The sequence below is a fragment of the Barbatula barbatula genome (genome assembly GCF_947034865.1).
Source record: "Barbatula barbatula genome assembly, chromosome: 2".
NCBI classification, from domain to species: Eukaryota; Metazoa; Chordata; class Actinopteri; order Cypriniformes; family Nemacheilidae; genus Barbatula; species Barbatula barbatula.
The window spans coordinates 22259361-22274769 of record NC_136767.1 but is presented as its reverse complement, the minus strand read 5'-3'; the positions used below and the strand labels follow the sequence as shown (position 1 = coordinate 22274769).

Here is a 15409-nt window from a genome sequence, read left to right as displayed (position 1 = left end):
ACTTTATGAATCATTTGTATTTGTTGTATTTTATTATCTTTACATTCACGCTTCAACATTGACATTTATACATTTCACTTTACTGCGGCAAAGGTTTCTTTATTTTAGAGACCTTTATTTTGAAGAAATGCTCAACTGTTGAAAGTGCGAGTCTGTATTCTGACGGAACAGAAGTTTTGGCTGCTGACGGAGTTCGTGTTCGGAAGAGACCTCTGAAATAAGCAACAATGGCTAACAGTTGCGGTTAAAGATTACGCGAATGCTTCTGAACTCGTCAGAAAGTAAATATTTAATGGGGTCTAAGAGGCTTTACATCTTCGACAGTAGCTGTCTAGCTCAGAGCTAAAGTGAACGAAGACAGTGCAGATTACAGAGCAAAAGTCCCCTGTGGGTCTTAAGGGTAACTTTTACATATGATGGAGCATTTGGATCGGATTGAAATAATTACTCGTACAGACGTTGTTTTTCTGTGATGTGGCTGTGGGGATTGAGGGGAGGATACGTGTCACTGTTAAAGATAAAGCTGTTGGCGCTGGAGAGATCCATTCATCTGCCCGGTCCGGCCCACACCGGTTTCAAAGCGTCCAACCAGCACATACCGCGGACCTGTTGGTAGAACCGGTACTTTTCGTGTGAAAGCGACTATATTTGTCGAGATGGGTTCGTTGTATCAGGGTGAAGAGATGTGTCTGGCCCAGCTGTTCCTTCAGTCCGGTTCTGCTTATGACTGTATCAGTGAACTGGGTGAACTCGGACTGGTAGAGTTCAGAGACGTAAGTTAAGTCTGTGTAAAGTTAGCAATAATGTGTTAGAAATGCATTTGTGTGAATACACAATACAAACATGATAAACTTGTGCTGTCAGTTTCACACACGTCTCAAAACCTAGCTCACTAGGTTTTAAAGCAAGCGCATACTATATTACGTAATATATAATACAACACCAAGTGGCACTTATGAGATTCTACGTTTATTTGTGTTCAATATATCTCAAACTACGCTTGATTTCATTCCAGAGTTTTAAGTTTAATGAATAGATCATTGACAAATACATTATCATTGATTCATAAAGGATCAAGTTTTAATGTAGTATGTATTGATTTGTTATTAACATTACAGCTAATAATGTGGTGTGTTAGTAAACAGTAAGCCTAGTACGTTTGAATAAAACATGACTTATTAGTGTCAGTTATCCTGCCACTTAAACGTATGGGTTAAATATGTTTTTTTCTTGTTTTTCTAGCTCAATCCAAGTGTAAATTCTTTCCAGCGCAAGTTTGTCAGTGAGATCAAGAGATGTGAGGAGATGGAAAGAATTCTGGGTAAAGGCTTTGCAAAATCCTAGATTAATACATTATCATCATTTTTTCAAAGAGAACGATTTCGAGTTCTGCCTTCTGTCTTTCAAAAAGGCTTTTTTGTGAGATAAAGTTATTTGTAAGCCTTATAAGGCTGTGTTTGTTAACTTGTATGAATGTACTGCCAAAGTCAGCGTCTTCTACTTAAATAGAAGGGAAGTAGTATCTTTGTCAACATGACGCAACACGCATCCAAATGCATTCTGGTTAATATGAAACCCATGCAGGTCTATTGAATATTTACCGAAAATTTGTTATGCAAAATATGTTTTTGTGATGGACATGGCAAGAGAAATTAGGCCATCACCTTAAAGGTATTATATCTACTCTTTTGTGGAGCTATGAATAGCACATTCAGGTGTGAAAGATGAAACTGTAGTTTGTTCCACAGATCTGGGACTTCATCAATAGAAAGAAACTGACATCGATAAAGCTTGCTTATAAGGATGCTCGGAGAAAAATCAATGTAAACAAAATTGACTAATCTTTTAACAGGATATCTTTTGAGGGAGATTAAAAAAGAAGACATTCCATTACCAGACAGCGAGGTGAACCCAGCTGCTCCATTACCCAAACATGTGATTTCAATAATGGTTAGTTCAGTTCAACACTGTTCGTTTGATTTAGTCTTAAAAGTAATTTGTGCTAGCTTGCTTCTAAAAAATTTACTAAATGATCCACTTAATGTACATTTACATTGATCAATTTATATGTAGTTATGACAGATGCTTCTGTGTTTTGTTTAGGAACAACTACAGAGGCTGGAGTTGGAGCTGAGCGAGGTCACCAGGAACAAGGAGAAACTTCAGAAGAATCTGCTAGAGCTTACAGAGTACACACACATGCTGCGCATCACACGCAACTTTGTGCAGCGCAGTGCAGAGGTGGGGGTCTGTGGTCATGTGAATATCTCTCACATGTCTGGCATTCGGTTGCTACCCCTATTTACATTAATTCATTTGATTTATCTGAAGTGACATGTATTACATTCTAGGTATACATTGTACCAGCTTGTTTGTTCTTTTAAATCAAACCTTTGATCTTTGTACAGTTCAAGGAATAACTTTCCTCATTGCAATAATTCAAATCACTGGAAAAGAGATTTTTAATGTTGAAAGTCTTTGGAATGTGAAAACCAGGGCTAGTCAACAATCGGCCGCGGGCCAAATGCGGCCTGTCAATTATCTTTACCTTATCTTTACAATTATCCTGAGACGCCACTTCTTTGAAAGTCCAAAACGATGCGACATTCAATATGAAAGTAATTCCCGCCACTCATAATGATAAATTGACGTCTAATAAAGCAATCTGATCGGTCTGTCCAAAAAACTTAATGTTATTTGCAGTTTTTATTAATGCATTCATTATGTATGTATATACGGCTATATTTACGAAAGAGCTGTTCATCTACCTCCAGAACTTGCACTTAAAGGACATGAATACGATTGGAATGCACCCGAATATGTGATAAGTATTAGCGTTTAGTTTCTTGCACAGACCAATTGATTTGCTTTATAGGATGCCAGTTCAAAGCCACAAGGGGCAGGGATTACTTTTTGCTGGATGTATTAGCAATTTTTACTCTTATTGATTTGAATTTCATGGAATCAAATATCTTCACAGAAGTCTTCTTGAAATAAAATCTATAAAAACCAAATATTGGTCATATATTAAAATATCAGTACGTAAAAGCAACACAAAACTGTATAAAAGAAACCAAATGCAAATAAAAAACAGAAATAGGCCTATAAAATAACAGAAGAAATTAGATATGGTTAAAACTGGCCCGCACCTTATTTATACTTTTAGTATAATTGAATCTAAACCAGAACTAAAGATTTTATGAAATGAAAACCTACCTCAAGAAACCCTGCTTTGAATGTCTCACCTTTTTTTCATGAGTATGCATCCCTGATAGTTAATATATATACACATACATATTAGAAAATCATCTGATTGGCGTTTCTGATTGTAATTGAGTTTGATAAGGAAGCAACTGTATCTCTATCAATGGCTTTACTGTCTGACAAAGAGTTTAGTCTCTTATGCTCAATCGCATTTCGTGTTTCTGGTGTAATGAAAGGAATTTTGCTCTTGAAGGCAAGACTGTGGGAATCCTGTAGGTCAATTTGAGGCACCTGATTATCACAGACCGCTAGACATTTGAGGTCTTTACAAATGCGTCTCTTGAGGAAGGAGTGTGTGCTTAATCTCTTGCTGTGTGTAAACAGAGGGAGCCAGTGCAGGCTCACTATGAAGAGTTCCCCTTCCTGGAAAAAGAAACTTTGATGGACTACACCAGCATGCAGAGGCTTGGAGCTAAGCTGGGGTGAGCAGTGTTTCAAACATGACACCTACAGTATAGATCCGCATTAAGACCAAGTTTCCACTTTCTTAATTCAGACCAAAAAGTGATACTTCCCCCCAGAAATGGAACTTCTGTCATCATTTGATCACCTTCAAGTTGTTCCAAATGTGTATAAATGTCTTTGTTCTGATGAACACAGAGACAGATATTTGGAATAATGCTTATAACCAAACAGATCTCAACACTCATTGACTCCCATAGTTGGAAATGTTGGGTGAAGTATCCCTACTGTTCGCCAGAGGTATATTGATGTCAGACCAGCAGCAGAAAGTGACAACAATGCCTTTGACACATAAGAGCTCTGCCTTTTTAGTGAAGTGTTTAGAATATGCAGTTTTCCTGATATTAGCTACAAAATTGTTTCTTTTTCAATGTATGTCTATGAATTATTGAATAGTTTACAGTAATACAATGGCAATAACGTGATGATAACGCTTCAGCTGTGTCTTTCATGCACTTTAACAAATTATTTCTAAAGTTTGTGAAGTACATAACAATACAATAATATAATTTGCAATGTTGTTTTTAGTTTGTGAATGAGAAACACAAAAGTGTTCTTGAAGATATTGTTGCTGACATGGTGTAAAATGTATAATTCACTGTATGCGTAAATGCATACAATATGTGATACAATATTAAAGTTCATATTCCTCTGCTGCTCAGGTTTATTTCTGGTCTTGTCCAAAGAGTGAAAATTGAGGCGTTTGAGCGAATGCTCTGGAGAGTGTGTAAGGGCTACACCATCCTCAGCTACTCCGAAGTAGATGAGGTCCTGGAAGACCCTGAATCGGTAATAGACATTTGCTGTTTGTTTAACTTATCTAATGGCAAAGACATTTCAGATGTATGTGGAAATTCTTCTTGTTCTTTGGTTTATCAGGGTGAGCCGACTAGAAGTGTGGTGTTCCTCGTCTCCTATTGGGGAGAACAGATTGGACAAAAGGTTAAGAAGATATGTGATTGGTAACTTGTGTTTCTTATTTGAAGACTTCTGCTCATGAGATACAGTGTTATGTTTTATTGTTTTGAGTAGATGTCATAGTTTCCGATGGATTTTATCTCCATAGCTACCACTGTCACCTGTACCCGTACCCCAACAGTAATGAGGAGAGAGCAGATGTGGTGGAGGGGCTGCGCACACGCATTCAGGACCTGCACACGGTGATTTTTTTTTTATATCTTAAAAATGAAGCACAGGGTATGTGTCCTGTCATAATATAAACCCGGTTATTTTACATGTGTTGAATATGACTGCATTGGAGTTTTTTTAAGAGAGAAAGTTTCAAAAGGTCTAAGCTGAGGAGATGAATAACTGTACTCTCACACATGTTCTTGTATGCAAATGTTTGAGGTTAATCTTCAATCTGTTGCTGAAGGTGTTGTTGAAATGTGTTCGGTTGCTTTTACAGGTGCTCCACCGGACTGAGGATTACCTGAGGCAGGTGTTAATCAAAGCCTCCGAGTCTGTGTACATGTGGGTCATTCAGGTTAAGAAAATGAAGGCCATATATCACATACTCAATCTCTGTAGTTTCGATGTTACAAACAAGTGCCTAATAGCCGAGGTGTGGTGTCCTGTAAATGATCTGCCTGCCATCAGGAGGGCGCTAGAGGAGGGATCGGTAAGTTTCTCATCCTTTATAAATTTGTAGCCAGTATTCTGTAACCAGTCATAATTCACTTGCTTATGTCACAGCTTTGATGGTTGTTGTTTTATTGCTTAAGAGGAAAAGTGGAGCCACAGTTCCCTCATTTGTCAATCGAATCCCAAGTAATGACACTCCACCCACCCTCATACGCACCAACAAGTTCACCTCAGGCTTCCAGAATATAGTGGACGCCTACGGGGTGGGCAGCTACAGGGAGGTCAACCCAGGTGAGAGAGAGAGCTCGATTTGATGTCTCGGTGTCTCTTTCCGCAATAACAATTACATTCAGGGAGCATTAAACAAGTTTTAACATTTAACATGATGTATTATCTTCTGTTTCGCACTCTCTCTTAGCTCCGTATACAATCATCACGTTTCCCTTCCTGTTTGCTGTGATGTTTGGAGACCTCGGGCACGGACTCATCATGGCACTGTTTGCTCTGTGGATGGTTCTTTATGAGAATGACCGCAGGCTGAGAAAAACCAGAAATGAGGTATATTTGTCAAATGGCTGTTTCTTCAGAGGAACAGAAGATCATATCATATGTGCCTTTAACTGAGAGTTAACATTGCGTTATTTCTGTTTATTAGATCTGGAACACGTTTTTCGAGGGCCGTTACATCATCCTGATGATGGGCGTGTTTTCAGTCTACACCGGATTAATATACAATGACTGCTTCTCCAAATCTCTCAACCTTTTCGGCTCAGGATGGAGCGTCAAAGCCATGTTTGACCAAGGACCCTGGCAGTGAGTGTTACAGCACAAAACACACGTTTTTCATGTAATGTATGTGTCCATAATGTGCTCTGTATATTCTCTTTATCTTTAGCTTGAGCACACTTCCCTCAAATCGCTTTCTTGCACTGGATCCAAATGTCACAGGAGTGTTTACAGGGCCCTATCCTCTGGGAATTGACCCGGTAGGTCTCTGGTAGACTTTTATCATCAGATCACTTTATAACAGGGGTGTCAAAGTCAAATGGACGGAGGGCCAAATAAAAAATTTAGCTACAAGCCGAGGGCCGGACTGTTCGAATGTTCATTGAAAATTTTTTAAATGACGCATATAGTCTAGTGAACCTAATTGAACCTACTGAAAACCTAACAAATATATTCCAATATGATCAGATAAATAAAGCAATATTTTCTTATGGCTCTAAATATGTGATTGCACAGTAATGTTCACTTGTTTGAGGTTGAGGGTGAAACAGTCGTGTTATGGTCAAAGTAATTGTTATATTTTTAATCTGAATTTAAATTAAACACTCTCTGACCTGTTTGATGAATTTATGAATTATATTATGAATAATAGCCATGTAAAATGAATTTAAAATCTATTCTGTTTCACCACAGAAATATGCTTAGTGTAGCTGCTAAAACAACCAAAAACATGGTATATGATTAAAATGTTACATACAGTGTTACTCAGAGGCAATGCTCCACTATGAATAATGTTGAACTGAACTGAGTAAAGTGTGTTTCGAAACACAACTCCGCGTGTTTCGTTTCATAATGTCGTCTCAGATTATACTCTTTCAGTACCGCCACACTTTCTCCACACAGAAGACACACAGGTTTTCCAGCTACCTCCGTGAACATATACTCCGACTCCCACCTTGTTTGAAACCCCCGGTTCTCAGTGTCCACCTTCCGTTTTGCCATTTTTGATGGGTATCTGAAAGTTAATTTTACTGTGATGCTGACGACTGCTGTGCCAATAAATATTGAAATGAAGCAGCCTACTGCTCGGTGCGTCACCGTTGCATTGTGGGAAATGTAGTATTGGTGCGTGTAAAAGATCTGCGGGCTGCCGGCTTGCTGCGGTCTGCGGGCCGGTTCTAATAATAAATCAAGATCATCCCAGGGGCCGTAAAAAACCTTCTCGCGGGCCGGATGTGGCCCGCGGGCCTTGACTCTGACATATGTGCTTTATAATGACATCACTGCAAATATACATGGGCCAAAACAATGTAGTGATGTAGAGTTTTGTGTTTTTGTAGATCTGGAACCTGGCATCTAACCGGCTCACCTTCCTGAACTCTTATAAGATGAAGATGTCTGTGATTTTAGGAGTAATCCACATGACTTTTGGAGTCGTCCTTGGCGTTTTCAATCACCTGTGAGATATTTGTAACAACGGAGTATGTCTGATGCTGTTTTAAAAATCTTTTTATAATGCTTGCTGTGTTGATTTTTGTCAGGCACTTCAGACGGAGCTTTAATCTGTATCTGATGTTTCTGCCGGAGCTGCTCTTCTTGCTGTGTCTCTTCGGGTATCTGGTCTTCATGATCATATACAAGTGGCTGGTTTTCACAGTAAAGGACTCCCAGACAGCTCCCAGCATCCTAATCCAATTCATCAACATGTTCCTCATGCAGGGCGACTCCAGCCAGCCACTTTACCCAGGACAGGTGAGATGGCATTCGGCTTCAAACTATCCAAACTCAAAACTAAGTAAACATTAGGAAGAGCAAAAACACAAAGTGGAAACATTTTCTAAAGTCAGAACATTTTCAAGTCTGAGCAAGTGGTCAATTCTAGAAGATTCAGTTTTTCTTTGCGTTTCATTTAGCGTCTTTTCTTTCACAGACCGCCCTCCAGGTGTTTCTGTTGATAGTGGCTCTGTTCTCCGTGCCTGTGTTATTGCTGGGCAAACCTGTCTACCTCTACTGGCTACACAAGGGCAGAGGTCGTCTACTTTACAGAGTAAGTCCCTGGTTTTTATTTCTTTTTCAAGTTCACTGTAGCTGAAGCTTATTTGCACATTTGTCTCCGTCCATGCAGGGTTATCAGCGAGTACGAAGGAACAGTGAAGAAGAGCTGTCTCTCTTGCATACAAATGATATGGAGGAGGGAAACAGCATGGACAGTCATTCCACCAGCTCTGAAAGCCAATCAGAAGAGGTTAGACCACCTAGAATTGCATTTGATTGGATGTCACATTCAGACTTTTAACTAAATTACTGGAGTCTTACAAAATGTCCTCTACTCCGCAGTTTGACTTTGCAGATGTGCTCTTGCATCAGTCTATTCATACTATAGAATACTGCTTGGGCTGCATCTCTAACACTGCATCCTACCTGAGACTCTGGGCTCTCAGCCTGGCACATGCCCGTGAGTAATACCTCTCACTGAAGATATTAGCACGTTTATGAATCTAAAATAATAATAAACACCTGTATCAGCCAGGCACCATAGCTAGTCGAGGCCTTAAAGACCATGTTTTATATTTGCCATATAATGGAAAACTTGTTGTGATGCAGAGCTTTCTGAAGTGTTGTGGGCGATGGTGATGCGGGTCGGTCTGCGTGTAGACACCAGTGTGGGAATCGTGTTCCTGGTGCCTGTTTTTGGCCTTTTTGCTGTCCTCACCGTGTCCATCCTGCTGGTGATGGAGGGACTTTCTGCCTTCCTTCATGCTCTCAGACTCCACTGGTCAGTGTTTTATCTCACATAAGTGTCAAACAGCATATTAATATCGTTGTGATCCCTGTTCCTCGACAAACCTAATAACTGTCATGTTACTTGGGGTCTATGTTTAGTGATCAGATCAGAGTGACTAAATAAATATGTGATTTCTCCAGCTGTACTCATATTAAATGATTTAATACAACATTTTTGTGTTTTTAGGGTGGAGTTTCAGAATAAGTTTTACAGTGGCGCTGGTGTCAAGTTTGCACCCTTTGCCTTCTCTCTCCTGCAAAACAGCTTTGAGGCCGATGGGCTCCTATGAACTGTGACACTATAGCAGACTCATCCTGCGCCTCTCTCACTTATTTAAACACGTTTATATCCTGAGATGTTGCACTATATGCCTGACTGGTACAACCAAACACTCATGGGATGAGCTGGAGATGGACATCTGGAAAAGACAGTGACTTATTTATATACTGAGCCACATTTTTGTTTATTTTGAACAACAATTTTAATTCAACATATCTTAAGCAAAGAGACAGTAAATAGAAAATAGATTCAACAAAGCTAAAGCCTTTTTCAATTACTCTAATTCCTAAGTTCTAAGTGCTGGTTGGTTATGTATATTTTTTTACAGTGTTGCCTGTTTGCTGAGCACGTTCCATTAGTAAGTTTAATATGCTATGAACCCAAGACATTGCTATTTTGTATTTGCTCGTCTGAGCAGAGCAAGTCAATTCCAGCATTTTCACAATGTTGCCGGACCATGATTATTTGCCGGAAATAATCGCATTAATTAATAATCGCTACCCTTGAGACAATGGATGATATAATGCGATCATAGGTTGGTGATTGTAGACACAATGTCACAAGATTCGCTCATGTGTGAATGTTTCTGGCTGTTTATATCATTGAGGCCAGTGATCCAGTCTCCAGTCTCAGCTATTTCTAAGTGCCTAACATGTTGAATGTTTTCACGTTTGCGTCATTCAGATGCAATTTAATGATGAATTGGAACATGTTGCCTTTCAGGGGAAATCTTAACAGTTTTAATTAGGTATCGTAAAATGGCATATTTTTATATTAGTTATTTTAAACAGTCAAAGATTAATTACACTTTTTCATCTTTCCTCTTGTTTTTTGTCTTTTTATTTAACCCTTTACTTAAATGTGAGATTGTGGTGTGTGGATTGTGAGCCACTGAACTCATTCCTGTTGTTATTTATTAACAGTACTTGTTTGTTGGTATTATTTGGTTAATCATACATTCCATGTTTTGGATATAAAATCTCACGCATCAAATCAGATTTTTTGAAGCTTATGAAAATAAAGCAGATTGATTGTAACTCAATAAAATAATTTGTCTCTGTGTCTTTTGTAAGATGAGAACATGAATGGCATTTTACAGTGAAAGGTCACTGAATACAAGAGAACCATTCTGCTGTTTATCAGACTACAAATGTGTTGTTTCTTGAGTGTGTTCTGGGCTCGAGCCGGTTCCGAGCCCGGAACACTTGCTTAATACATTTCGTTGCACTGTACTTGTATGTGTGTAATGACAATAAATTGAATCAAAATCAAAATCTGAGCAGGCTAGAGTGCTCCGGGTTCGGATAGATCCAGCGAGCTCGGAGCCCACTCCCTGTACAACACGCCAAATTCGCATAACCTGCATTCCCATGCTTTACCATCTATCCCAACAAGGAGCTGTTTATTGGCGAGGGCGAACTCGTGAATTGAATTTCAAACGTGACAAAAAGTTGCTGCCAATGTGTGAGTCAGTGTGCTTTAATACAAAATATGAACATTTAATCAAACATTGAAAGCTCGTCAAAAAAAAACTTTTGACCAGCTAACATATTTTGATTAAAGGATGCATTTACAATAAACATTTTGGTTAAAATCCAGATTTTGACCAAAACACAGCATGTATTAGGATGGCATCATTATTTTGTTTCCATAATAACAATATGATAACCACCTTTCTTATCACAAAATACATCTAGTGGTAAGAGAGCAAAATACAATTTCAAGTCTAATTCTACATTTTAAAAAGCAAAAAGAACAATCAGAGAGAACTTCAACATGGTCTGGTTTTTAAATCCTCTGCTGAAGATCTGGGGGATTTCTTTTCATGTTCATACGAAATACCAAGGATTGGATCTTGGTTTATCTACCTTAATGGGATACTCTACTCAAAAGTTACAATTCTGTCATCGTTCATTCTGTCACATCATTACATCATTCTGTCATCATCAACTGACATTGACTACCACAGTAGGAAGAATTATTGTATCTTTTTAAGTTCTCACAATGAGATGATTTCTAAATCAAGAATGTAGGAAAGCAAACAGTTCTGGGGCACATTTGACTATCATTAAAATGTTCTCTATTATGGTATTCAATAATGTCCCAGAAATGTAAATTGCTAACATTCTTCAGAACATGATAACAGAATTTTCATTTTTGTGTGGAGTGTTCCTTTAAGAAACAGATTGGTATTGCATCTACATAATTCAAAAGTGCACATCTGTAATAAAACTACAATATTTCACTTTTTCATTTTTCTGTTTTATGACTGCTAGAAAACATTTTTCTGATCTTACTTTCTCTTATTGGGAACTGATTTCAACAGTTCAATTAAATGAGAATATACAATGTGCTTTTCTATAGCAGCACCACATTGTAAAATAACAGCTAGGAATCCCCTTCGCTGGGAACACATGTGATCACGTTCTAATCCGCTCTCTCTACTGCTAATAAATACAAGCATTACCCATGTGTACATGACTTACACAAAGCATCTTCACTTATTTATGTATTACACGCTTGCTATGTCTCTGAGTCTGATGTGAATGTTAGTTTATTTGTTTAATCAGTCATTCGTTCATTCAGGTATCCTGATAGTACAAAAAGGTATTTTTAATCACATTGATATACATTGTACTGTGGCAGTCACAGTAACATGGAGAATGACCACTGAGAGGCTCTGCTGAGCAATGCAGGATGCAACTATGACAATTGAAATTCACCTTCATGGATTTAATAAGATTTTTTAAGGGTTGTGTCAAATCAGGCGTTAAACCATGCCTGCAATGGCTTTCCAAATGTTTATCCTTAGCATATGCAAAGTGGGAAGGGCGAGGTAAAATATCTCCAATAAACAAGTTCAACAACCATGCTCACTTAGTTCTCTGGGATATGTGAAAAGAACTTCCTTTGCCCAAATATGGTATTATTGTTGATATGAACATTTCCTTAAGGAAGTACACGAACTGGAACAATTCATATAAATGTCATCCAAATTTTGCAGCAGCATCTGCCTTTCCTCTTCTTCGTGTTTCTGCGAGTTTCTAGGCCACCGGGGAATGAGTAAGAGCGTCTCTGATATGATCCCCAGGACTGAGTCTCATGTTTATACTCCAGTAATGCCGGAAGTAGAGGGAAAGTGCATTTTGTGAAGGGGCTGTATAAAACAACCTGATTTCGCTTTGGAAGATAAAGTGGGCGGGACTTGGCTAGAAGATCTACGCGTTTCTCCGACTCACTCATCTTTGAGTTGAACTTGAGAGAGAACTCGAGTCCTGTTCTTCCCTTCTCCTGTGCAAGTCTGTTTAAGAGTCAGGTGGAGATATACGTCGCACACACTCGCACACAAACACACGCTCGCTTCAAGAGTTTCAATCATTGCAGTTTTTCACAACCTCAGTGGCCATCGCAAGGCTTTGTTGAGTCCGTGTACAGGGATTATTTTCTTGTTTACATTGTCAGTAAAATGTTTCATGTCTTCAAAATATATCGGGGCACTCATTCCAGTTTTGTCTTTCTTTGGCCTCCCAGTAACCCCCCTTATAAACAAAGGTCAAGTCTCCTGTCCTTTCATCCATCCTTTGGTGGAACCACATCGGCTTGTAGCCCTCAAACTCCCGTCCTAGGATACAAAACAACAAGAGTTCTGTTATGAACAATTTCGTTCCCTTCTACTTTTGTTATCACATTATTGGGAAAGTTTATCAGACATAGCGATGGTTAGGAAGAAGCTTAAATTTAAAAGAGGTTTCTGTCTGCATCTCTGCTCACCGTCATCTATGGCCATTGAGGCCTCTCTCCTCCTCCTGGTGGCTCTCTGTTTCTCCTCTAGTCTCTGTTTCTCTGCGTTGGCCTCGTCCCAGCGTCCAGCTTCCATCAGCTGCTGGTCCGGCCTCAGCCTGCTGTCCGTCACACATACACCCTCCTCTTCCTCATTCAGCGTCAAAGCCAGAGAGGAGAAATAGTACATGTTCTCAGCATTCTCTCTGAGAGCAAAGGAGAAAGATTTGTCATTTTTAGTACCAAACTTTAATCCAATCATGACAACAAAAGGATACGAATCAACCCAATTTCAAATTCATACCTCCAAAATATAGAATTGTACCACCTCTTTAGTTTATAAGATAGTTCAGTTGTTTTATGTACATGTATGGAGTGGGACGATATTTGCACTGTTAAGCGTGTGTTGAATTCATTCTCTGACGGTGTCTCTTACGGTAGCGGGTATTTCTTCCAAAGTAGTTTGGGTGGGAGAGTTTGATAGACCGTCTTTTGTTTGCCCTCAGCGCTGCTGTTTCTTCTGCTGCTCTGGACTATCTTGGCACTCTCCATCTTTTCGTCCCACGTGCCAGACAGGATGTAGTGGGCCTGGCCATCGCTGTCCATCACCACCCCTGTGACCTTACAGGTTGACAAGGACAATAAGGATAAAAAGCTCTGGGGTTCAACTACAAAAGCATGAAGAGAGGACAGAATAGGGCAGAAAGATGATTTATCTTTAAGAAATACTCAAACTGTCAGAGAAACGAACACAATTCATGGAGACTACCTGTGGCACACAGGAAAGTGTGTAAATGCACTGTACGCACCTAAACTGCAAACGCTACTAAATGACAGTTCAATCTTGAGTGAGAAAGAAAGCGAGAAGCAGATGAGAGTAAGAAGGGAATCGGTATTATTTATAAATACGAACCTTTCGTGGAACTTCCCTTGAGAAGTAGCTATAGGGAGAGAACTTGAGTTGACAGGTGTCTTTGGTCCTGTGGTTGACTATATCAATATCTCCTGACTGAAAGACAGAAAGCATGTCAGAACATGGGCACGTTACGCCCCAATGTATTTAGTAAAGCCTGTCAGTCACATTAGGTGTTCATTTGGTCATGTTGCTGTTCTTTTATTTAACAACAAAACTATGCATTTCTGTTACATCATACATACATTTGCAAGCCAGACTTTTTATAATTGGTACAAACCCTTGCAAATACACTAGCTTATTGTATAACAAAGTGGAAGGTCTTTTAAACAATGTCACAGTTTAGTTAGTTAAGTCAGTAAGGTTAAGTTTTATTGACTAGACATCTTTCGCTCTTAAAGGGACAGTTCACCCCAAAATAAGAATTCTGTCATAATGTATTCACCCTCGAGTTGTTCCAAATCTGTATACATTTGTTTGCATACATACTGCAACAAATAAAACAACAATGGTTATCAAAAGTCCACCAGAACTGTTTGCGTTCCAACATTCTTCAAAATATCTTATTTTGTGTTCAACAGAACAAAGAAATGTATACAGATGTGGTACAAGACAGAATTTTCATTTTTGGTTGAACTGTTCCTTTAACTTGCTTTGTGAAACTTACCTGATCAATCCACAGTTTGCCCACAATGATGTTGTGTACGGTGGAAGTGACTTTATGCCACACGTAGTGGTTTCCACTAGCGTGAAACTCCAGGTGGATTGCACCTGGTTGGACAGAGAGAAAACATCATGATGTGAGTCTGGTGTTCTGAATAGAAGGCTAATCTTCTTAGAATGGACTCGACAGATATGATTGCAATTACAGAATCATAAGTGTCATATCTGCATGCATCACTTTGGCAATGTAAATTCACAAATGCCATGTTATTAAGAATTTAAAGACACTCACCCAGAGGCATAATGGAGAGGTATTTGCCACGGAACTTGCTAGCGATGGTGATTTCCTGCCACAGGGTCCAGCCTCGCTGTGACATCACATGATGAGCAGCTGCTGGAGGATGATGACTGACCTGAGAAGCAAAGGCACGTTTCAGACGTATTAAAAGACCATGGGGTGCTGTTGCTCCATTTTACATGAGAATTGAGGGTCTTTAATTCTCAGTCATCTTCAACCACCATTAACCTCCAAACAGTGTGCCTGTATCCTGTATGACAGGCATGAATGATGAAGGTTGAGTGTGTGTTAAATGCTCTTTTTATCTAAGCTGCTTTGGATAAAAACTTTTTTTATATGAATAAACGAAAACTGAAATTCAGTGTACTGCTAATGTCAGTGGACACATTATGCTGAATTTCTTTAGATATTTCAAGTTTACAAGTTGCTTTTGATAAAAGTGTTGGCCAAATTAATACATGTAATGTGTCATAATTCTGATGGTTTGTGATGCCCTGACTGATAATTATTTAAGCTATTTTATTTCTGAATTGCTATCACAATGTGTATTATTGCAACCAGCTTTATAGAAAACGGGGGAACGAGTGCATGACAAATCTGCAACAGTATTATAAGATAGTAAAACAATTAAAACATTGGATTGGAAAACCTGCCC

The 15409-nt window shown here is 39.0% G+C and overlaps 2 protein-coding genes across 4 annotated transcripts in view; one reads left to right on the top strand and one right to left on the bottom strand.

The window, feature by feature from the left end:
• The first annotated feature begins 129 nt into the window (after nt 1-129).
• atp6v0a2b (ATPase H+ transporting V0 subunit a2b) lies at nt 130-10143 on the top strand. The gene is made up of 20 exons (XM_079478942.1): nt 130-773; nt 1243-1321; nt 1853-1950; nt 2104-2241; nt 3589-3686; nt 4389-4515; nt 4606-4688; nt 4793-4886; nt 5135-5347; nt 5451-5601; nt 5729-5868; nt 5966-6123; nt 6206-6296; nt 7377-7495; nt 7578-7788; nt 7967-8083; nt 8162-8281; nt 8374-8491; nt 8641-8812; nt 9008-10143. The coding sequence occupies exons 1-20, from the start codon at nt 657-659 to the stop codon at nt 9108-9110; spliced, it is 2547 nt and encodes an 848-aa protein (XP_079335068.1). The 5' UTR covers nt 130-656; the 3' UTR covers nt 9111-10143.
• A 1493-nt stretch (nt 10144-11636) lies between these two features.
• osbp2b (oxysterol binding protein 2b) overlaps nt 11637-15409 on the bottom strand; it is a 38476-nt gene continuing 34703 nt past the window's right edge. For all 3 annotated transcript variants that reach the window (XM_079478953.1, XM_079478954.1, XM_079478955.1), the window contains 6 exons: nt 14749-14869; nt 14461-14564; nt 13794-13889; nt 13317-13501; nt 12872-13086; nt 11637-12722 (listed from right to left, as the gene is read on the bottom strand). In XM_079478953.1, coding sequence (XP_079335079.1) covers nt 12580-12722; nt 12872-13086; nt 13317-13501; nt 13794-13889; nt 14461-14564; nt 14749-14869 — 864 coding nt within the window. In that variant the 3' untranslated portion in view covers nt 11637-12579. The remainder of the gene's footprint in view (nt 12723-12871; nt 13087-13316; nt 13502-13793; nt 13890-14460; nt 14565-14748; nt 14870-15409) is intronic.